General features: G+C 41.5%; 1 protein-coding gene across 2 annotated transcripts; it reads left to right on the top strand.

Moving 5' to 3' along the window:
* The first annotated feature begins 271 nt into the window (after positions 1-271).
* On the top strand, positions 272-24,355 carry LOC311149426 (CD63 antigen-like). 2 transcript variants are annotated; one of them, XM_084186620.1, is made up of 9 exons: positions 272-709; positions 987-1,129; positions 8,892-8,977; positions 19,373-19,561; positions 21,127-21,201; positions 21,347-21,445; positions 23,395-23,541; positions 23,672-23,755; positions 23,903-24,355. In XM_084186620.1, exons 3-9 carry the CDS (start codon positions 8,912-8,914, stop codon positions 23,966-23,968), a joined length of 726 nt encoding a protein of 241 aa, XP_084042746.1. In that variant the 5' UTR covers positions 272-709; positions 987-1,129; positions 8,892-8,911; the 3' UTR covers positions 23,969-24,355. The 2 variants fall into 2 exon arrangements, with proteins under 2 accessions (XP_084042746.1, XP_084042747.1); XM_084186621.1 differs by lacking the exon at positions 272-709 and having other exon boundaries at positions 1,042-1,129; positions 8,888-8,977.
* Positions 24,356-24,557: the final 202 nt, after the last annotated feature.

Here is a 24,557-nt window from a genome sequence, read left to right on the forward strand (position 1 = left end):
ATATTCCTCTCAACTGTACATTTGTTGCAAGACTCGTTCTGACTTTATAATTACTTACATTTGCTTCCATCCTATTATTTTTGTCAGCCATCTTTGCTGAAGAAAGTCACCAGCGATGGGGTCGCATAGCATCAAATTCGTCATGGGAACCACTCGATATGATTGGTAATCGCCCAGCGGTCGCCGCTGGTGATTTCCATAAAGTTGGGAAATGCTTAACTTTTTCACCGCCTCCCACGCCACGTTCGCACCGCCCAAAGGTCCTCGCGTCCCTTCCATTGAAAACGAATGGGAAGCGACGTTTCACCGCGCGGCACCGCGTGCTAGTACACGGGGCATTTTAGCCTTTAGCCCAGCGCGGATGATGCTTGTAATCCATGGTTTTTGGTTGGGATACGTTCTTATAGTCACTGTGGGGGTGACATTGTCTATGCATTTATTGATGAAGCCCGTGACTGTTGTGGGAAACTCCTCAATGTTATCAAATGAATCACGGCACATGTCCCAGTCTGTAAAACAGTCTTGTAACCTCGCGTCTGCTTCGTCAGACCACTTCCGTATTGAGCGCAACAAAGAGATAAATGGACTGAACTTAGTCTACTACACTGTCCCCTGTAGCTCAGTTGGTAGAGCATGGCGCTTGCAACGCCAGGGTTGTGGGTTCGTTTCCCACGGGGGGCCAGTATGAAAATGTATGCACTCACTAACTGTAAGTCGCTCTGGATAAGAATGACTAAAATGTAAATGTACTACACGTTTGTTTTAGGCCTACAGTTACATGTAGAATTGTATGCATTTTACAGGCTAGGGCATCACTGATGAAATTAAATGAATAGTGCTTCGCCTTGAAATACTACAGGCTCAAGTGATAGGCCTAATAACTGCTGTGCAAATGGAAATGCTACTGTGTGTCCTGTGGATGAAAGTGAAACTTGTGTTGTTGACGGTCATTTTCCATTACCACTTTTTATGCTGGCTGGATCCAGGCTAGATCAGAGGGCAACGTAGAGAGGGAGTGGCTTATAAAACTGAGAATTGCTTCCTCAACTTCTCGACGAACTTGTTTCCAAATATCAACCAACGCCTCATATTGCTTTGCCACCTCTACTTTTCCAACTACAACTCAAAGGTAAGTGTTATTTCATTCAAGTTTGTTTTTTCAATTATTTGATGTTATAACCTGACTGTTAAATCTGAAATCCATAAAGAAAGAAAAGGTTAGAGATAAAAATACAAAAAAAGTTCGTTTTGCGAATGAGGAAACGACACGTTTAACTAAAGTTGTAGTCTAATATACCTTTGTTGTCTTTACGGTTACATAGTAGTCAAGATATAACTAATTGAATTTGGTTACAAACGATAGGCTGTAACAAATCAAATTTAGCTACAACAAAAGTTACATTGTATCCTCCGCACTCTGATTAACGGTCTGTTTTGTTACGTGATTGCTTAGTCACTGCTGCCTTAAGCGATGGGTATCGCAGTCTTGATGAATTTAAAAAGTTCATTAAAAAAGAAACAATTCTTATTAGGCTCCTAATTGTTCCAATATCAATTGTTTTCTCATTTATCTTTTCTTATTTTTTTTCTTAATAAGCCCATTTGTCATGTCAATCATAGGAGGCCTTTCAGGGCTGGCGGCAGAACGAATCAATTGGACGGATCTTTGATTTCCATCCGTGGACCCCCTCTGTGCAGGCGCTAGCGCGTGACAATTTTTTAAATGGGTGTAATAGTAAAGACCATAGGCAGCTCGTGAGTTTTTTAAAGTTTAGGGAAGCTTACAATTTAGCCTACTGCGTGCCAGTTATGATTATTTTTATATGCGCATCTTCGTGGAACAGTACATTTCAATAACGTTTTCTTTTTTCAAAGTCACTGTCATGTGGTTAGTCATAACAATCTGAAGTAAAATTATAAAAATCTAAAAGTTACATTTCAACTATGGCGAGAGCACTAGCTTCTGCCATATGGACACATTGATACGTTGTGATCCATTGGCAGCTAAAGAAATAGCCTAAAGGCCAGTGCAGTCGTAGGCATATAACTTCCATCGTCAACTAAGTAAAATAGATAGGCCTAAAGCCGACAAATAAAAACAGTAGAAAATATTCTGATGAAAATTCAGGTTATTTCAATCACATTAATCTCTTTACTCCGCCTGCCTGCTTCCCTTTCGATATGACTTGATGAGCTATTGCTAGTGAAGTGCAACGTATCAAAATCATCACTGGGTCTGGCCCAAAGCTGTAGCTAGTGAATTTACAACATTGTATCAACTAGTTTATCCTGGGTCCTCAGTTTCCTGCGCCAGTGAGCTCGGGACAGACAGCTGTTTTTTTATCATGATATTGTGCTCTTTCACACCGAGGCTTGGTGATTATCGAGGCCGGGAGTGTTTTCAAATACTGAGGAACTATCGTTCACAATGGATGTTTTTAAAAAACAGCATATTAGTGGCTTACGTGGTGAGTTAATGCAATCAGACATAGCCAAATGGGCACTTTCCTACTCTGGAGAGAGACGCACCATATCTTCGCCACACACCCCTCCCCTTCTTCTTGATGCAACATTTTAAATTATAATCAAGACAAGTTATCTTCATACATACTGTATTTTAGACGCTTTTCACAGACAGCCGCAACTCATTCAGCTAGACTTATTTCCACACCTACTACCCAAATTGCGGGCTTCCCAAACACACTTGTGATTTTAAAACAATCCCAGTGATGGAAAAAGTACCTAATTGTCATATTTGAGTAAAAGTAAAGATCCCTTGATAGAAATTACTCAAGGAAAAGTGAAAGTAATCCAGTAAAATACTACTTGAGTAAAAGTCTAAAAGTATTTGGTTTTAAATATACTTAAGTATCAAAAGTAAACATAATTGATCAAATATACTTAAGTATCAAAACAGTAAAAGTATACATTTCAAATTCCTTATATTAGGCAAACCAGATGGTATGAATATTTTTGTGTTTTTAGGGGGAATAGCCAGGGGCACACTCCAACACACATAATTTACAAACAAATCATTTGTGTTTAGTGAGTCCGCCAGATCAGAGGCAGTAGGGATGACCAGGGATGTGAATTGGACCATTTTCCTGTCCTGCTAAGCATTCAAAATGTAACAAGTACTTTTGCATGTCAGGGAAAATGTATGGAGTAAAAGTACACTATTTTCTTTAGGAAAGTAGTAAAGTAAAAGTAGTCCAAATATAAATAGTAAAGTACATATACCCCCCCCCCCAAAAAAAAATAAATAAAAATAAAATAAATACTTAAGTAGTACTTTAAAGTATTTTTACTTAAGTACTTTACACCACTGAACAATCCACAGCTATTTTTTTTTAAAGAAGCTAATGATCCACTGTGTCTAAGTCATGCTCCCTGGTGAAGTATTTTGAATGATTTTATTTAGACAGGAGTAATTTATATAATTCGGGGAAACATCCATTTACTTTAGGGCAATCCAGCATCCTAAAAGCATGCTTGCCAGGCGAAACAGTTCGGAAGAGTTTGTGCATATTTTGTGACGTTTTTGTTCGTTTTGGACTTCAGTGTTTTTTCGGCTGTTCCGGCACACACAATTTTTTCTGGAGGCAAACCAAAGTCATAGCCGAAGTCTACGCCCCTTCGTCAGTGATGTAAAATTGTGCGACTAAGATCTCCTTGTCAAAAACATCTAAATTAATGACAGATTACTTGAGTTATCTTAGATTAATTCTGACTATTTTGATGAAGTGTATACTTGCTAAGGCCTCTCAACACGGATAAACGGTACTATTGGCTTTTTTTTTTTTGGGGGGGGGGGGGGTGGTTGCTGGTGTGGTTGCATATGGTCTGGGTTATGAGAACAGTTGGACGTACTGCCAAATTCTCTAAAACGATGTTGGAGGTGGCTTATGGTAGAGAAATGAAAATCCTATTCTCTGGCAAAAGCTCTGGCAGTCAGCATGCCAATTGCATGCCCCCTCAACTTGAGAAATCTGTGGCATTGTTGTGACAAACCTGCACATTTGAGAGTGGCCTTTTATTGTCCCCAGCACAAGGTGCACCTGTGTAATGATCCGTGCCGATTTTAGCATTTCAACCTTGGTGGGGCAAAAAAAAAAAAAGAGGTGGGATGCATGCCAGCAAAGCCACAACACAACACTAAACAATACATTAATTGCACTATAACGGTGACAAACAGTGCCCACAAACTGTTAGGGCCTACATAAAGCTGTTCCAACAGCAGTCCCAACAGCTTACCACTGCTATACCTGGCTATCAGCAGAGTCTTGTCTGGCAGCGAAACAGTTCATTCAACCTCATTTACTGCCTTTAAAAAAAACATGGCTGACTTGCTTAACAAATGTGGTTTCTAATGGCAATTGAGATGTACAAACCTATGGCATAAGGGGACGACAAGCGGATAAGAGGCAATCTGTAATTTCGATTAAGACATTAATGAGCGAGCTAGGACGGACGTAGTCAATATATCTATTTATTTAGCACTTTTGAAATGTACAGCGACAGAATTCAAAACATGGGCCATTCTTACAGTGTTCTCCCTGTACACCAAGTCAGAACCGTAGGATAAATAAAGGGGGCATATAAGCAGACAATGAAAGCTCTTACAATATTTGATGATTACATTTCCCTATAACAGGTTATAGGCTACATGTGCACTACCAAGTCAGAACAGTAGGCAAAATTAAGAAGGGTAAATAATAATAATAAGCCATTTAGCAGACGCTTTTATCCAAAGCGACTTACAGTCATGCGTGCATAATTTTTTTTTGTGTATGGGTGGTCCCGGGGATCGAACCCACTACCTTGGCGTTACAAGCGCCGTGCTCTACCAGCTGAGCTACAGAGGACTAAATAGACAAAAAAATTATTATATGGCCTACTAACATCTTACTACACAACATACACTTAGTATTGCTTTCTTAGCTACAATATACATATCTCCCTGGCATATTACATAATTAATGCAGCAGCATACAATACATTTTTGGACTCACCTTGTTGTACTGTGCTCACTTGAACAGGAAGGTGGCGCGGCGGTCCTTCATTTGCACATTTTGTCATCAAAGAAAGAGAAAGAAGCCGGATTTACAATTCCGAGTTGGATGACCATTCAAACGTATTTTCCCAGTCGGAGCTTGTTTATTCCCGACTTCCCAGTTGTCTTGAACTCACTGAAGTCAAGTTTTCGCAGTTCCGAGATAAGTTGTTTTGAGTGCTGCACAAATCATGCTTGATTGACAGCATGGCCAATGTTGAATGTTTATCATTTTAAACTTGGAAAAGAGCCCCTTAATCCCAGATTTGGGACCACACAGCCATTCCACTGAATAGCAGGCTAGTGATTGCTTTGCAATGCCTGTAGTTAGCCACTGTCACCGATTCCTTCCAAACCACTCATTGTTGAATTTGCGTTTTCCAACTTGTTGTGTAATGTTTATGGCCAATGAGCACCGACACGTTTTATCTATAATTTCTCTTCATTATTTCTCTTCATATGACAAGGATTTAAAAGGATTTGCCAGTAGATTGTCGATTTCATTCATGATGATGACTGCTAGCTAAGATTTTGAAACTGGTTACAAATGATAGTCACCCATGATTCACCAAATGATATTTTGAAGGAGGAAGCAAAGTACTTCGTTTCAGTCGCCTCCATCTCCTCTAACTGAAGCAAATGGTAGGGATTTTTTTCTATTGATAATGTAAAATTAACAGCCATACAGAAAGACTCATGTTTGTGATGCAAAATGTAAAGCGCATAAAATTAAAAAGGTATTGTTGGACAATATTCATTCTGATCAGACAGTTTTTTTTTACATGGACGATACATTGGAGATAATATAAGGCAAGACTGGAAACAATAGAACACTATGAAAAATCTGGGAAACCAGACCTGCTATTCATAGCAGACTTTGAAAAGGCATTTGATAAAGTACGACTGGAGTTTATATACACTGCTCAAAAAAATAAAGGGAACACTAAAAAAACACATCCTAGATCTGAATGAATGAAATAATCTTATTAAATACTTTTTTCTTTACATAGTTGAATGTGCTGACAACAAAATCACACAAATTATCAATGGAAATCAAATTTATCAACCCATGGAGGTCTGGATTTGGAGTCACCCTCAAAATTAAAGTGGAAAACCACACTACAGGCTGCTCCAACTTTGATGTAATGTCCTTAAAACAAGTCAAAATGAGGCTCAGTAGTGGTTGTGGCCTCCACGTGCCTGTATGACCTCCCTACAACGCCTGGGCATGCTCCTGATGAGGTGGCGGATGGTCTCCTGAGGGATCTCCTCCCAGACCTGGACTAAAGCATCCGCCAACTCCTGGACAGTCTGTGGTGTTGGTGGATGGAGCGAGACATGATGTCCCAGATGTGCTCAATTGGATTCAGGTCTGGGGAACAGGCGGGCCAGTCCATAGCATCAATGCCTTCCTCTTGCAGGAACTGCTGACACACTCCAGCCACATGAGGTCTAGCATTGTCTTGCATTAGGAGGAACCCAGGGCCAACCGCACCAGCATATGGTCTCACAAGGGGTCTGAGGATCTCATCTCGGTACCTAATGGCAGTCAGGCTACCTCTGGCGAGCACATGGAGGGCTGTGCGGCCCCCCAAAGAAATGCCACCCCACTCCATGACTGACCCACCGCCAAACCGGTCAGGCTGGAGGATGTTGCAGGCAGCAGAACGTTCTCCATGGCGTCTCCAGACTCTGTCACGTCTGTCACATGTGCTCAGTGTGAACCTGCTTTCATCTGTGAAGAGCACAGGGCGCCAGTGGCAAATTTGCCAATCTTGGTGTTCTCTGGCAAATGCCAAACGTCCTGCACGGTGTTGGGCTGTAAGCACAACCCCCACCTGTGGACGTCGGGCCCTCATACCACCCTCATGGAGTCTGTTTCTGACCGTTTGAGCAGACACATGCACATTTGTGGCCTGCTGGAGGTCATTTTGCAGGGCTCTGGCAGTGCTCCTCCTGCTCCTCCTTGCACAAAGGTGGAGGTAGCAGTCCTGCTGCTGGGTTGTTGCCCTCCTACGGCCTCCTCCACGTCTCCTGATGTACTGGCCTGTCTCCTGGTAGCGCCTCCATGCTCTGGACACTACGCTGACAGACACAGCAAACCTTCTTGCCACAGCTCGCATTGATGTGCCATCCTGGATGAGCTGCACTACCTGAGCCACTTGTGTGGGTTGTAGACTCCGTCTCATGCTACCACTAGAGTGAAAGCACCGCCAGCATTCAAAAGTTACCAAAACATCAGCCAGGAAGCATAGGAACTGAGAAGTGGTCTGTGGTCACCACCTGCAAAACCAGTCCTTTTATTGGGGGTGTCTTGCTAATTGCCTATAATTTCCACCTGTTGTCTATTCCATTTGTACAACAGCATGTGCAATTTATTGTCAATCAGTGTTGCTTCCTAAGTGGACAGTTTGATTTCACAGAAGTGTGATTGACTTGGAGTTACATTGTGTTGTTTAAGTGTTCCCTTTATTTTTTTGAGCAGTGTATAAATGCCTGGAGCATTTCAATTTTGGAGAATCTCTTATAAAATGGGTTAAAATCATGTATAGTAACCCTAGGTGTAAAATAGTAAATAATGGCTATTTCTCAGAAAGTTTCAAACTGTCAAGAGGAGTAAAACAAGGTTTTTCACTATCGGCATGTCTATTTATTATGGCCATCGAAATGTTAGCTATTAAAATCAGATCCAACAATAATATCAAGGGATTCGAAATCCAGGGATTAAAAACAAAGGTGTCATTGTACGCTGATGATTCATGTGTTCTTTTAAATCCACAAATTGAATCCCTCCAAGGGGCTTGAATTTTCTAGCTCTACTTATTTTCCACCATAATTTGCAAATAAATTCATAAAAAATCCTACAATGTGATTTTTTTCCTCAATTTGCCTATGATGAAAATTACAGGCCTCTCTCATCTTTTTAAGTGGGAGAACTTGCACAATTGGTGGCTGACTAAATACTTTTTTTTCCCCACTGTACACCTCCAATTGACTCAAATGATGTCAATTAGCCTCTCAGAAGCTTCTAAAGCCATGACATCATTTCCTGGAATTTTCCAAGCTGTTTAAAGGCACAGTCAACTTAGTGTATGTAAATTTCTGACCCACTGGAATTGTGATACAGTGAAATAATCTGTCTGTAAACAATTGTTGGAAAAATTACTTATGTCATGTACAAAGTAGATGTCCTAACCGACTGTGGTTGAAAAAAAGAGTTTTAATGACTCCAACCTAAGTGTATGTAAACTTCCGACTTCAACTGTATAAATAAATATATACCTATGATGAAAATTACAGGCCTCATCTTTTTAAGTGGGAGAACTTGCACAATTGGTGGCTGACTAAATACTTTTTTCCCCCACTGTATATATACTTGTGCACACTAAACTCTTGACACAAATGTGGTTTCTATGGTGTAACGTTAATCTTATGTGGAAAAATAGATTAAAAAGGCCTTTCACTGTCAGCAAGCCTGACTCAACTGTTGACAGGTCTATTTCGACAAATAAGTCATACAAAATCATATTTTACTGGACACAGTATTGACTCACTTTTGCCTCAGGTCTCAACTAAAAAGTCCCCCCCACACATCAACTGATTACTGGCCTACCTGTCAATATTGACCTTTCATTCATATGTAGGCCTATTCTCAGCATGCCATGCCGGTTTTCTGTAATACAATGCAATTTAGTAGAGCTAAACACACTAGGCCTAGACGATGAAGCAACAAGTGATATCCTAAAACTAGTTCACACCATTTTGTATGTGTTATACAAAATAATAATAGTTATTTACAGTCTCTCTAGTTAAAATGTATTTTTCTTTCTTGAGCCAGGGTCTTGATCCGGACTAACCATGGGTGTCGAGGGAGGAATGAAATGTGTGAAGTACCTACTCTTCTTTTTCAACTTCATCTTCTGGGTGAGTAATGCAGGTGGAGGTTTGGAATCCTGATTGGTTGGGATGTTCTGTTTCTGGCCTTTTTGAGGTCTGTACAACTGCTGGGTCTAATACAGCTCAGCATCTAGATTGATTGTGAAATGCCTCTGATACTCAGTTAACACATCTCATGATTAATTAAGGGAGTTTCATAGTTCCTCAAACTGATACAGATCTAATGTAGTGTGTTAGTGTCACGGTTTCGGCCGAGGCTGCCTCTCTTCCTTGCTCGGGCAGGCTTCGGCGGTCGTCGTCTCCGGAGTACTAGCTGCCACCGTTGTATGTTTCGATGTTCGTTTGGTTTTGTCTTGATGTTGTACACCTGTTATCGTTTAGCGTTCATTATTGTCCTATAAGTTCTCGTTGTGGTTGTCAGGTGTTGTGTGTGATTGCGCTACTGTTGGTTTCTGTGCTTCGTTGTTTCCTCCTCTGTTTGGAGAGGGTTCTCGCACATGTTAGTGCGCATTTTGTTTTACGCCTGTGTGCGTATTTTCTCGCCTCCGGGCTTTTTTGGCTCGTGTTCTAAGTGATTGTTCACTAAAGTCTTTTGGACTAAGTTTCTGCGTCCTGCGCCTGATTCCTGCACCGCACCCACTGACAGTTAGTTTGGTCCATGTGATATGTTCAAGACAAGTGAGGTAATTGGTAGGCCTAATAAGAAAAGTCCCTTAATTTCACTAATCCTTAAACTGAACATCTACGAACCCAGGAATCTGGGAAAGGGCACTTGATCATCATGACTCTTTACAGCTGTAAAAGTTATACAAGCCTCCTCCACAACTGTTGGTTGTGATGTAGTTAGCTATGCCACAAAGTACATTTTTATGTTGGGTGTGGGACTGAGAGCAAGGTTTATTACTTTCCATGAGCTTACCTCAGTTTCTGAGCCTCTTAATTGTTTGGCATTAAACTGTTATTTTAGTTACTTGACCCAGTTTATATGTAGCCTATAGCTGGTTATGTGTATTTATTTAATCTATTTCTTTCCAACTCCCCAAGACTGTCATCACTTAGTCTTGTAATCCACCTGTTGTAAGGCCAATACGCAGGAGTCTGTCAGCTGACCCAGGACACACACACACACAAACCCCTCCTCTACGCAGTTTGCCATTTCCTTCCTTGCTGTAGTTTAGCGCTCACTCACTCTGCCTGTACTCTGTATTACAGGCTTTCTGAAATGTGGCCAACAATACACACATTATCAGCGACAAAACAGAGGGAGAACAAATATGAAACTATTCAACTAGTAACAATTCCTTCACTGTAACCTCCGTCTTTTAACTCCTCACAACTTGGAAATATAAAAAATAGTGTTAATGTTTAACTTCTAAAATTCATCTGAAAGAGGAAGTAATGACCTTAGGTAGGAGGGGGGAGGGGAGAGTGTGAGTGAGATAGCATGTGACGAATCTGAGTCTTGTGACCAGTTCAGTGTTAAGAAAAGATCATGTGACTTCTTATTTTTTTTGGTCTGCATTCACTGATACAAAGCCTTCATGTGAAAAGTTAAGAACTCTTGACTAATCTCTCGGTTATATTGTAATACCATCATGGTTTAGTGCTCTATAACACATGACAGGAAAGCCGAAAGATGCACATGCACCTTTTGAGTGTTTCTTCACGAAACCCAGATTTGAAAAAAGACCATGTTTTGGGGAATTTTCACGAAATGGAATCCATAGAATAGTCCTTTGGAGAAAGCATTGTTTACATATATTTGACATTTGTATCTAAATGCGTAATTGAGAAATAATTTATCAAAGTTGTAATATTTATGACATTTCGGCCTTACCCAGGCCTCCTTTAAGACCATAGTGTTTAATCTGTAGTGAGCGGAGTTGAGCGGTCAGAAATCACATGCGCACCGCTCTGTCCCCATTTAACCAACACCCATCTATTTTTGTGACTACCTGGGCCTACCATTTGGTTTTGAAGTATTGAACCCAAACCATATGATTTGAAAAAGTATTTTAATAAACAACATGAAAGGTGACCTTAAGAAGCGCTTAACATATCAAATAGGCTACATGTCGTATTAAACAGCATATAAACACTCCAAATAGGTCAGGAGCAAGACAGGTAGCCTACAAATGAACAAAAATAAATTATTTGGGCTATATTATTGCATATTATTTCAAGGATTTAGCCTACAAAGAAATAAATTGTGAAGCATTTGCAAGTGCGACACGCTAGGCTGGCAGGAACATTAAGCGCCCAGCATTTAAACAACATTTTGTTGTATTCAATCATTATAGTCTATAAATTGTGCATATAGGCTGTGACTTACTTAGTATTTAAATACAAATGAAACAAAAAATGCCTTATTAGGTTGTCTACAATGCCTTTTGAATTCACTTTTAGAAACACGAGTTTGGCCAGATTCTGTGGCTTGATGCTCATGTGATGGTGCTTGGAGGGCAGGCCAGCAGTGGTGAATACCCTCTCTGCACTTGCAGAGCCACTTGGGATGCTAAACAACCTTCGGGCCACTCTTGCCAGGCTGGGCATGGATACAGAGTTGTTTTTGACTTTTTCTATAGTTAGGCCTAAAGGTTTTTAGGCAAAATAACCCTATCAAAACGGAATGCTTCTTGAGAGGTAATATGTCAGGCATATTGGGCCAAAATAAATGATAGCCTATTGTATAGATAATAGAACGAACATTAGTTTTTTTGTTTATAAATACTTTACTACAACAACACACATAGCTAGCTACCCACCTCCTTCCTTTCTGTTAGCATGTGCACGTAGTAAACTCATGCTTTCGGGAAACGTGTCTCTTCAGATTCTTGGTCACCCTGATTTTTGCACGTGTGATTTATCCGTTTCTTTATGAAAATATTTAGTGAACTCCATGACCGTAGCTAAAGCATTGGGCTATAGCAGCACACAAGTAGCCTACAAATGCATGCTGAGCCGGGCCAACGCTCCAGCCTTTGGGAAACTCGCTCCGCTCTCCAGTCAAATTGGGCATGCTCCAGCTCCACTCTGCTCACATACTCTACTACAAAGCAAACATTGGTGACATATGAAGCGTTACCACTTGCTCTGTAACGTGAGTAGTATTTTGATTTCAAAACCTTTTTTTTTAAACGTTAATTTATGAATATTGAAAAACATGAATATTGAACATGTACAATTTTTGATTTGGCAAATTTTTCGATATATTGTTGAACATAATATACTCTACAGACATATTGAAGTTCCAGAGTGGGATCTCTTCTTCCTCTTCCGATAGACATGGACACCCTGTTCCTGGCTCCTAATCAACTTTGCAGTATATATTTGTTGTGTGTGTTATCTGCTTGGAACATTTTTTGCATTATTACCTACAGCCAAAAATAACTTTTGAATATTAGATCGGTGGTCACTCATCAGCATTTCGACCAGAAATACAACTTTCCTGAATTGGATCCTTTGTTCGTACCCCCCGAGGAAATTCCACTCATCCCAAAGGCTGCTCCAAGAATCCACCGACAGAGAAGAGGTATACGGAGTGGACTTTTAGTCCAACTTAGGAGGTGTGCATACCATCCACCGCTTCCGAGTATATTACTCGCTAATGTTCAGTCCCTTGACAATAAAGTAGATGAGTTCAGGGCGAGGCTTTCCTTCCAGAGAGACAACAGGGACTCTAACATACTCTGTTTCACAGCGTCATGGATATACTGTCGCCGTCCATACAGCCAGCTGGGTTCTCAGTACATCGCACGGAAAGGAAGAAATGACTTTACGGGAAAAAGAAAGGCGGAGGTGTATGTTTCATGATTAACTACTTATGGTGTGATTGTGGCAACGTACAGGAACTCAAGTCCTTTTGTTAACCCGACCTGGAATACCTCACAATCAAATGCTGACCGCATTACCTCCCGAGAGAATTATCTTCGGTCATCGTCACAGCCATGTATATTCCCCCTCAAGCCGATACCACGACAGCAGTCAAGGAACTACACTAAACTTTGTGCAAACTGGAAACCGCATATTCTGAGGCCGCATTTATTGTAGCTGGGAACTTCAATAAAGGAAATCTGAGGAAAATGCTACCAAAGTTTTATCAACACATCGCCTGCGCTACTCGCGCCTCAAACTCTCTACCATTGTTACTCTCTCTTCCGGGATGGCTACAAGGCCCTTCCCCGCCCTCCCTTCGGCAAATTAGATCACACCTCCATTCTGCTCCTACCTTCCTATAGACTGAAACCGCAAGTACCTGTGGTAAGGACAGTTCAACATTGGTATGTCACGCGGATTGGGATATGTTCTGGGTTGTCTCTGAAAATGACATTGACGTATACACCGTCTCGGTGACTGCGTTCATCAGGAAGTGCATAGGGGATGTTGTTCCCACTGTGATGGTTTAAAACCTATCCAAACCAAAAAACGTGGATAGATTGCAGCATTCACGCAAAACTGAAAGCGCGAACCACCACATTTAACCACGGCAAGGTGACTGGGAACATGGACGAGTACAAACAGTCCAGTTATGCCCTCCGTACGGCAATCAAACAGGCAAAAGGTCAGTACAGAGACGCAATTCAACGGCTCAGACACGAGACGTATGTGTCAGGGACTCCAGACAATCACGGATTATAAAGGGAAAAACAGCCACGTCACGGACACTGTCTTGCTCCCGGATAAGCTAAACACCTTCTTCACCCGCTTCATGAAAATCACTGTGCCACCGACGCGGGCCAGTGCCACTCACGAAGACGGTGAGCTCTCGTTCTCCGTGGCCAACGTGAGTAAGACATTTTTAAGCATGTTAAACCTCGCAAGGCTGCCGGCACAGACGGCATCCCTCAGAGCATGTGCAGACCAGCTGGCTGGAGTGTTTACGGACATATTCAATCTCTCCCTATCCCAGTCTGTTGTCTCCACTTGCTTCAAGATGTCCACCATTGTTCCTGTACCCAAGAAAGTGAAGGTAACTAAAATAAAATCACTATCACCCCATAGCACTCACTTCTGTCATCATGAAGTGCTTTGAGAGGCTAGTTAAGGATCATATCACCTCCACCTTACCTGACCCTAGACCCACTGCAATTCGCATACCGCCCCAATAGATCCACGGATGATGTAATCGCCATCGCACTGCCCTATCCCATCTGGACAAGGGGAATACCTAGTACCCTCTAAGCTCATCAATAAATTCTGGGCTCTGGGTCTGAACCCCGCCCTGTGCAACTGGGTCCTGGACTTCCTGATGGGCTGCACCCAGGTGGTGAAGGTAGGCAACAACACCTCTGCTACACTGATCTTCAACACAGGGGCCCCACAAGGGTGCATGCTCAGCCCCCTTCTGTACTCCCAGTTTACCCATGACTGCGTGGCCACGCACGTCTCTAACTCAATCATCAAGTTTGCAGACAACAGTGGTAGGCCTGATTACCAACAATGACGAGACAGCCTACAGGGAGGAGGTAAGGGCCCTGGCGGAGTGGTTCCAGGAAAATAACTTCTCCCTCAACGTCAACAAAACGAAAGAGCTGATCGTGGACTTCAGGAGACAGCAGAGGGAGCACTACCCCATCCACATCGACGGGGTCGCAGTGGAGGTGAAAAGCTTAAAGTTCCTTGGCGTACACATCATTAACAATCTGAAATGGCCCATCCGCACAGACTGTGTGGTGGAGAAGGTGCGAAAGCGCCTCTTCAACCTCAGGAGGCTGAAGAAATTTGGCTTGGCCCTTAAGACCCTCACGAACTTCTACAGATGCACCATTGAGAGCATCCTTTCGGGCACTATCACTGCCTAGTACAGCAACTGCACCATCCGCAACCACATGGCTCTCCAGAGGGTGATGCGGTCTGCCCAACACATCACCGGGGGCACACTGCCTGCCCTCCAGGACATCTACAGCACCTGGTGTCACAGGAAGGCCAAGAAGATCATCAAGGACCTGAGCCACGGCCTAGAAGACAGGGTCAGTATAGGTGCATCAAAGCTGGGACCGAGAGACTGAAAAACAGCTATCTCAAAGCCATCAGTGTGTTAAATAGTCACCACTGGTAGCCGGCTACCACCTGGTTACTCAACCCTGCACCTTAGAGGCTGCTGCCCTATGTACATACTTTCTGAAGGCACTGTAACTATTGCTGTACATATACTATTCTATCCTACATATTCTACAGTTTTACTACGTATTCTATCTATATACTGTCCATAATGTCTATTTGTCATACAGTACATTTGGAAAGTATTCAGACCCCTTGACTTTTTCCACATTTTGTTATATTACAGCCTTATTCTAAAATGGATACAATTTTTTTTTTTTTACTAATCAATCTACACACAATACCCCATAATAACAAAGCGAAAACTGGTTTTTAGACATTTTTGCAAATGTATGAAAATAAATAACTTATTTACATAAGTATTCAGACCCTTTGCTATGAGACTCGAAATTGGCTCAGGTGCATCCTGTTTCAATTGATCATCCTTGAGATGTTTTTACAACTTGATTGGAGTCCACCTGTGGTAAATTCAATTGATTGGACATGATTTGGAAAGGCACACACCTGTCTATATATTTAAGGTCCCACAGTTGACTGTACATGTCAGAGCAAAAACCAAGCCATGAGTAGGGCTGTTGCGGTGACCGTGTTACTGCCACACCGGCGGTCACGAGTCATGAAGGCAGTCAAATTCCACATGACCGTTTAGTCACGGTAATTGGGCTTCTCCAAGCTCTGATGCTACTGCTGGTCATTAGTAGCCTACCAAACTTGCTAACTGCCTGGTACTCAGCACTCTACTGTCCCTCTAATCACTCTGATATCAATGCAAATGTATTTGAAAATCTATTCAAACACTTAATGAGAACCCATGATGGGTGACAATATTAGCCTATCACTTGTGAATTATATATTATCACTTGTGAATGATGACCAGCATTTTTGCGACTTGTTCGAATCATAGTCACACACCTCATGTAGCCTAGCCCATAGGCCTATATGTTTTAATAAGTAAAGTGGCCAAATAACTTCTTAAAATTTAAGCACATTAATCCGATTTACAAGGGGTGTAGAGCCTACCTGGAATATATAAGCAGCGCGTGAGTTTAAAGTTTGGGGAAGATACTTTTCAACATAAAAATGCACCTTTACAATAAAAGCATTACCTGCATAATTGCATTTGCGGTCACTTTTGATAATTGTGTTTTCCACTAATGGAACATTCACGCTTATAGCCTACTACCATGTGCGCATTGCTGCTCTTATAATGTGAAGAAATAGCCTAATAGTTTATCAACATTTTTAAGCTAAATGTTCTGATCTGTTGAGTCAGCCACATTGCACTCCGGGTCGCAAAAGGAATTGATTTTTTTAGGGGGCATTACGGCCACGAGGGGGATGCCACCGTGAAATTCGAGGCATTATCAAGTGCTTGTCAAATTGTGAATGAGAGACTATTGGAGTGTGTACAGCCTGCGCAAAATACAAAAGAGCTCATGCCTTTTTAAGCGACTTTTTTCAAATCATCATTAGTCTCATCATGCAGCCTTACAATGTATTAAAAATCAAAACATATAGCCCAACGTTTGTAGAACAACTAAAGTTACATGAATAACTCTAAATTAAGCATATAGGCGGACCTATTTCTTTGTTAACCACTCAACACAGAATAGCCGCATGTGCGCACTCCCTCATATCATTTGCAGAAAATATTTATATTTTATTCAATTGTATTCTTCATACTATAAAATAATGTCACGGAATTATAAGCAAATCTTGTCTGCTAAATGAACTAGTGTAGCCCACAGCCATTTGGCATAGCCACATCAGGACCTAACATAAGGACAACTCAGAGTATGCTATTACTTCTGAAATAGACTACATTTTCTTCATATCATGCTTCTTTAGACCTGTCTAAAATAAATTAATGGATTTATTGTGAAGGTGTAGGCTATATTACATGGATTAATTATACTTTTTAAAATGGCTTGTAGGCTATGTGTGGAAGCCAGGAGATGCTAATTGTGTTTATGTCAATTACCGTGAGACAGACAGACATTTGCTTGACAATCACCGGCTGACGAAATTTTGTGACCGCCGTAGCGCAAGCCATGAGGTCGAAGGAATTGTCCGTAGAGCTCCGAGGCACAGATCTGGGGAAGGATACCAAAAAATGTCTGCAGCATTGATGGTCCCCAAGAACACCGTGGCCTCCATCATTCTTAAATGGAATACATTTGGAACCACCAAGACACTACCTAGAGCTGGCCGCCCGGCCAAACTGAGCAACCGTGGGAGAACGGCCTTGGTCAGGGAGGTGACCAAGAACCTTAAAGGACTCTCAGACTATGAGAAACAAGATTATCTGGTCTGATGAAACCAAGATCGAACTCTTTGGCCTGAATGCCAAGTGTCACGTCTGGAGGAAACCTGGCACCATCCCTACGGTGAAGCATGGTGGTGGCAGCATCATGCTGTGGGGATGTTTTTCAGTGGCAGGGATGGGAGACTAGTCAGGATCGAGGGAAAGATGAATGGAGCAAAGTACAGAGAGATCCTTGATGACAACCTGCTCCAGAGCGCTCAGGACCGCTGACTGGGGTGAAGGTTCACCTTCCAACAGGACAACGACCCTAAGCACACAGCCAAGACAACGCAGGAGTGGCTTCGGGACGAGTCTCTGAATGTCCTTGAGTGGCCCAGGCAGATCCCGGACTTGAACCTGATCGAACATCTCTGGAGAGACCTGAAAATAGCTGTGCAGCGACGCTCCCCATCCAACCTGACAGAGCTTGAGAGGATCTGCAGAGAAGAATGGGAGAAACTCCCCAAATACAGATGTGCCAAGCTTGTAGCATCATACCCAAGAAGACTTGAGGCTGTAATCGCTGCCAAAGGTGCTTCAACAAAGTACTGAGTAAAAGGTCTGAATACTTATGTAAATGTGATATTTCCGTTTTTTTTTTTCATGTTATAAATTTGCTAAAATTTCAAAAACTGTTTTTGCTTTGTCATTATTGGGTATTGTGTGTAGATGAGGGGAAAACACAATGTAATCATTTTTAGAATAAGGCTGTAACATAACAATGTGGAAAAAGTAAAGGTGTCTGAATACTTCCCGAATGTACTGTATGCCTGCAATTAGTTTTATGGCCTCTCTTCTGTATGCTATCATTTTCATACCTCTGTGTACCTACCTCTCCACTGTATAGAAACAAGGCAGTGACCAATCCTATTCCTAACCGATGCCAAATATTTACATTGGTGTTACCTGTGATGAAAGGACCTGAGTTTGGGCCGGATGCACCTGGATTAAAAAAACTAAGGCAATGACTTGTCACATCCGTCAGGTGATATTCCACGGAACTGACCTGCCATTGTGGGAGTCGATTTTGCTGGGTTCTTCCTCATGTTGTTAACATTGGGCTATATTGTCTAGGCGTTTTATCTTGATACATGACCTGAAGTCAGATCGGTTGAAGTTGTGGTTCGACCAGTTTTGCTCGACATTCTCCGAGCTGTTGTTCCTGGAGCTACTGCACATTTTATTTCCAGGACTTTTTTGAAAGGGTGAAATAGGAAGTCTTCATAAAATCTATGAGTCAAATACCTTTATGAAACAGAATGTGATGATGTATCATCATGCTATATAACCCACATTTGACCTATAGCCTAAACCAACCTAAACTATGGCTCAAGTTAGGATATGGTAATATGGTACATGATTTGTTTGTTATTTCCATAATTTCATCATACCTAGCAACTAGTAGTCTGTCCTGTCATCTGTGATTCTGAGCAGCACACCAGTGAGATTGGGCTTATATCCTATTTCATACATACCTGATCCATGTCTCCATGTAGTTCAAGGTATTGCTGTAATAGGTCCAGCACCTGTCACCCAATGCATACAGAGGTGTGTTTATGTGACCCTCCTGTTTACTCAACCTACGCAGGTTGTTTTGTTTATTTAAATGACGAGGGCTGGACACCATTGGCAAATAACTATGATAGTAATAGTCATTCTAGAATGACAGAAGTGTGTCTACTTTTTTTTAAATCTGTAAATGTGGCAATTACTTATTTGCATTAGTGTCCTTGATAGTTCCTGTATTAGTTCATTTAAATGCTAACTTAAAAACGTGAATAAGGCAGGATCTGATGTACACTGATCTGACATTTACATACACTTAACCGCTTTCTTGCCATTTTAAAAGTATGGCCTCATACAGTTCCAATTTATCATGCAGTTGTACAGATTATGAATTTGGCTGTACATGTAAGATCCTGTTCACATGACATATTTCAAAGCGTTTGAATATCTATTGCGTTGTAGAAGCCCATGCATGCATTTATTTAAATGTATATTTCTGTGACTTCTAATCATGAACTCTTTCTTCCATCTCTCCATTTATTTATCTCTAGCTGTGTGGTCTGGCTCTGGTAGTGCTAGGAGTTTTGGTTCAGGTGGCTTTCCACAGCACCGTAGTGATCAATAATGTCTCCGCCTCATCAGCCCCCATAGTCCTCATCGTGGTGGGGGTCATCGTCTTCTTCATCGCCTTCTTTGGCTGCTGTGGAGCCTGGAAGGAGAGCTACTGCATGGTCACCATGGTATGTACACATATAACGACATGACAACTTGTATTGGGGGAGGGGCTGCTGCTGCATGGTGGTCACCCTGGTATTCCAAACAAAATGTAATGTATCCAAACCATTAACCGCATACATGTTTGATCTAGTTGAAAAGCAGTCTGAACCAACTGGTTTGACAATGCTCCATACGTCTCTTTTACATCTAGGCAACCTTTATTCTGTAGTGAATGCAGTGTTTGTTACATCCAGACAGACATAACAGATTGTGTTACCTGAATTAGAGAAGGATTTTACAGTAGCTCAATCTAAATACCTATTAATGTTCAGTTCATCAGCTTATCAATTATGTGTTATTAAGGCCATTAATCTTCAAAAAAAGAGCTAATATACACTATATATATATACAGTATGTGGACACCCCTTCAAATTAGTGGATTCGGCTATTTCAGCCACACCCGTTGCTGACCGGTGTATAAAATCGAGTACACAGCCATGCAATCTCCATAGACAAACATTGGCAGTAGAATGGCCTTACTGAAGAGCTCAGTGACTTTCAACGTGGGCCACCTTTCCAACAAATCTGCCCTGCTAGAGCTTCCCCGGTCAACTGTAAGTGCTGTTATTGTGAAGTGGAAATGTCGAGGAGCAACAACGGCTCAGCCACGAAGTGGTAGGCCACGCAAGCTCACAGAACGGGACCGCCGAGTGCGTAAGCGAATAGCGTGTAAAAATAATCTGTCCTTGGTTGCAACACTCACTACCGAGTTCCAAACTGCCTCTGGAAGCAACGTCAGCACAATAACTGTTCATCAGCGAGCTTCATGAAATGGGTTTCCATGGCTGAGCAGCCGCACACAAGCTTAAGATCACCACAATGCCAAGCGTCTGCTGAATTGGTGTAAAGCTCATCGCCATTTGACTCTGGAGCAGTGGAAACACGTTCTCTGGAGTGATGAATCACGCTTCACCATCTGGCAGTCCGACAGACAAATCTGGGTTTGGCGGAATAATTGTCTGGGGCTGTTTTTTATGGTTCACGCTAGGCCCCTTAGTTCCAGTGAAGGGAAATCTTTAACGCTACAGCATACAATGACATTCTAGACAATTTTGTGCTTCCAACTTTGTGGCAACAATTTGGGGAAGGCCCTTTCCTGTTTCAGCATGACAATGCCCCCATGCACAAAGTGAGGTCCATACATCAATGGTTTGTCGATCGTTGTGGAAGAACTTTACTGGCCTGCACAGAGCCCTGACTTCAACCCCATTGAACACCTTTGGGATAATTTGGAACGCCGACTGCGAGCCAGGCCTAATCGCCCAACATCCGTGCCCGACCTCACTTATGCTCTTGTGGCTGAATGGAAGCAAGTCCCCGCAGCAATGTTCCAACATCTAGTGGAAAGCCTTCCCAAAAGAGTGGAGGCTGTTATAGCAGCAAAGGGGGGGACCAACTCCATATTAATGCCCATGATTTTGGAATGAAATGTTTGACGAGCAGGTGTCCACATACTTTGGGTCATGTAGAGTATCTATCTGAACTCTGAGCTAATACCTTTTTTTTTTATTGTATATTTTCTCCCAAGTTTTCTATCCTTCTGGGTCTGATCATTATCACTGAGATTGGTGCAGCCATCGCTGGATATGTCTTCAGAGGCAAAGTAAGTATACTCATATTTTCAGGCAGTTTTTTTACACATCTATGTGTCTATACAGTAACTGTATGTACAGTCTACAGACTGTCTATATTGTATCAACATAATTTAGTAATTCCACCTGTTAACCATGTTTCTGTCCTCTACTAAGCTGACAGTCATTGTCCATGACGGTCTCAATGACATAGTCATCAAGTACAGCAATGGCACAGCTGAATTCAAGAAGGCCCTGGATAACCTGCAAGTTGACGTTAGTATCAACCATTACAACTGACATACATTGATATTTTTAGGTGTAGTGATGTGCTTACAGTGCCTTCAGGAAGTATTCATACCCCTTGATTTTATTCCAAATGTTGTTGTTACAGCCTGAATCCAAAATGGATTAAATATGTTTAAAAATGCTCACCCATCTACACACAATACCCCCTATTAACAGTGAAAACACATCTTCAGGAATTTTTGCAAATTTATTGAAAATTAAATACAGGAATATCTCATTTACATAAGTATTCACACCAATACTTTGTAGAAGATCCTTTGGCAGAGATTACCGCTGTGTCTTTCTGGGTAAGTCTCTAAGAGCTTTCCACACCTGGATTGTGCAACATTTGCCCAACATTTATTATTTTCAGAATTCTTCAAGCTCTGTCAAATTGGTTGTTGATCATTGCTAGACAACCATATTCAGGTCTTGCCATAGATTTTCTAGTAGATTTAAGTCTAAATTGTAACTCGGACACTCAGGAACATTCACTGTCTTTTTGGTAAGCAACTCCAGTGTAGATTTGGCCTTTTAGGTTATTGTCCTGCTGAAAGGTGAATTAATCTCCCAGTGTCTGGTGGAAAGCAGACTGAACCAGGTTTTCCTCTAGGATTTTTCCTGTGTTTAGCTCCATTCTGTTTCTTTTTTATCCTGAAAACTTCCCAGTCCTTAACAATTACAATCATACCCATAACATGATGCAGCCACCACTATGCTTGAAAATATGGAGAGTGGTACTCAGTAATGTATTGGATTGGATTTGCCCCAAACATAACACTTTGTATTCAGGACCAAAAGTTAATTGCTTTGCTACATTTTTTGCAGTATTACTTTAGTGCCTTGTTGCAAACAGTATGCATGTTTTGGAATATTTTTTATTCTGTACAGGCTTCCTTTTCACTCTGTCAATTAGGTTACTATTGTGGAGTAACTACAATGTTGTTGATCCATCCTCCGTTTTCTTATATCACAGCCATTAAACTCTAACTGTTTTAAAGTCACCATTGGCCTTATGGTGAAATCCCTGAGCGGTTTCCTTCCTCTCCGGCAACTGAGTTAGGAAGGCCGCCTGTATCTTTGTAATGACTGGGTGTGTTGATACACCATCCAAAGTGTAATTAATACTTCACCATGCTCAAAGGGATATTAAATGTTTTTTTGTTTACCCATCTACCAATAGGTGCCCTTCTTTGTGAGGCATTGGAATACCTCCCTGGTCTTTGTGGTTGAATCTATTTGAAATTCACTGCTCGACTGAGAGACCTTACAGATAATTGTATGTGTGGGGTACAGAGATGAGGTAGTCATTCAAAAATCACGTTAAACACTATTGCACACAGTGAGTCCACTTCTGTGACTTGTTAAGCACATTTTTACTCCTGAACTTATTTAGGCTTGCCATAACAAAGGTGTTGAATACTTATTGACATTCAAGCTTTTCATTTTTTATTAATTTGTAAAAAATGTGAAAAACATAATTCCACATTATGGGGGATTGTGTGTATGCCAGTGACGAAGCTCAATTTAATCAATTTTTAAATTCAGGCTGTAATACAACAAAATGTGGAAAAAGTCAAGGGGTGTGAATACATTCTGAAGGTATTGGATCTGCAAATGTAAAGAGACATTTGTCAAAATGTTAAGATACATTGTGTATATATTTCTGACTTTATTTGCTTAATTTGGCACCTCCCCCATGTAACATTACTCTTATCATTTTAGTGTGTGTCTTCTATGCCATGTTTATCTTGTCTTGTCTTCTGTTGACATTATTAAGCAATATCCTGGCCTGCTTCCGGTCTGTGTTTCCCCCAATCTAACCAACATAACCTTACTACCTCATTTTGCTGTTGTCTCTTCCTCCATCTGGCGTTCCCTGTTTACCCGCGTCATGCTCAAACTCATTCTCACCATTCTTGTTGTTCTTCATCCAGCTGAAATGTTGTGGAGTGACCAACGCCACTGACTGGATAGGCAAGTTCGGCTCTGTGAAAAACTCTGTTCCAGACTCCTGCTGCATCAATGTCACTGTTGGCTGTGGTCAGGGGGCCATGGAGGATGCACGCAAGATACACCAGACGGTAAGGTCCAACCCAGTGGTTGATTTGTTTTGTATTTTTGTGTGAAATAAAATACCAATTAATCCAAGCAAAAAGACCTCCAGAACAGTGTATGGGTCAGGAATGACGTTTGTCTCGGATTGCTATCTAGGGGTGTGAAACTGTTGTAGAGGAGCTGTTGAAGAAGAACATCATGTGGGTCATTGTAGCGGCACTGGTGATCGCTTTCCTGCAGGTAGGAGCAAGCAAACGCACACAACCAAGCATATACATTTGCACATACAAATCCTAGGCTTGGAAGACCCGCTGATTTGTAGATGCTAGTTCAACACACGCACACACTTTTGCATGTTTTCTAACTGTGTTTTTGTGTGTGTTTCAGATCATGGGCATCATATTCGCCTGCATGTTGATGGGGGGCATTCGCAGTGGCTACGAAGTAATGTGATCATCCTGCCAATAGCAGAGGGGAGTGGCTGACAGTCAGTTGCACTGTCAGGTCAAATTATGTTCAAACATTTTGTGATTGAGTTCCATAACTTTTATTTACACTTCTTATTCTCAATGTAAACACAACGTGCCTTTGCACTGATGCTGACTCCTACCAAGAATATCAATGTTTAGTTATTTTTTAGAAAAGTATATTTTTATTTAAATAGGGCAGCATTCTCAAATTGGCGTTTGCACTTGTTTTTGAAAGTGAAACGTTCTTAACTCTGATCTTATGAACATATTCTACTCTAGAATTTATTTTTCAGAAAAGGTATTTAATCTGTAATGCTCTTCATGGTTCCCCAATTTCTAAGGATTTTTATTAAAGATTTCAGTCAATACATTTCACCTTAGTGTTGATTGACCCTGATGCCCTCTAGTGTTGTCCAAGTGGAGCATTTGCTATGGCTCCTCACTGAGCGGAACACTTGAATGAATCTATGGACAAGGCTGTAGGTTTATGTAAATAATTGGTGACAACAATGCTTGTAAACATGCAATGTGCAGATCTAACTTGTTTGTTCTTACTGTAAATAGTGTTTCTA

The sequence above is a fragment of the Coregonus lavaretus genome (genome assembly GCF_964263955.1).
Source record: "Coregonus lavaretus genome assembly, chromosome: 22".
NCBI lineage: Eukaryota > Metazoa > Chordata > Actinopteri > Salmoniformes > Salmonidae > Coregonus > Coregonus lavaretus.

Bases quoted from the DNA above. Each gene is read 5' to 3' on its own strand.
- LOC311149426 (XM_084186620.1), top strand. From the start codon at position 8,912: ATGGGTGTCGAGGGAGGAATGAAATGTGTGAAGTACCTACTCTTCTTT. The intron at 19,562-21,126 runs GTATGTACACAT...TTTTCTCCCAAG, and splicing joins GCTACTGCATGGTCACCATG to TTTTCTATCCTTCTGGGTCT. The intron at 21,202-21,346 runs GTAAGTATACTC...TCCTCTACTAAG, and splicing joins GATATGTCTTCAGAGGCAAA to CTGACAGTCATTGTCCATGA.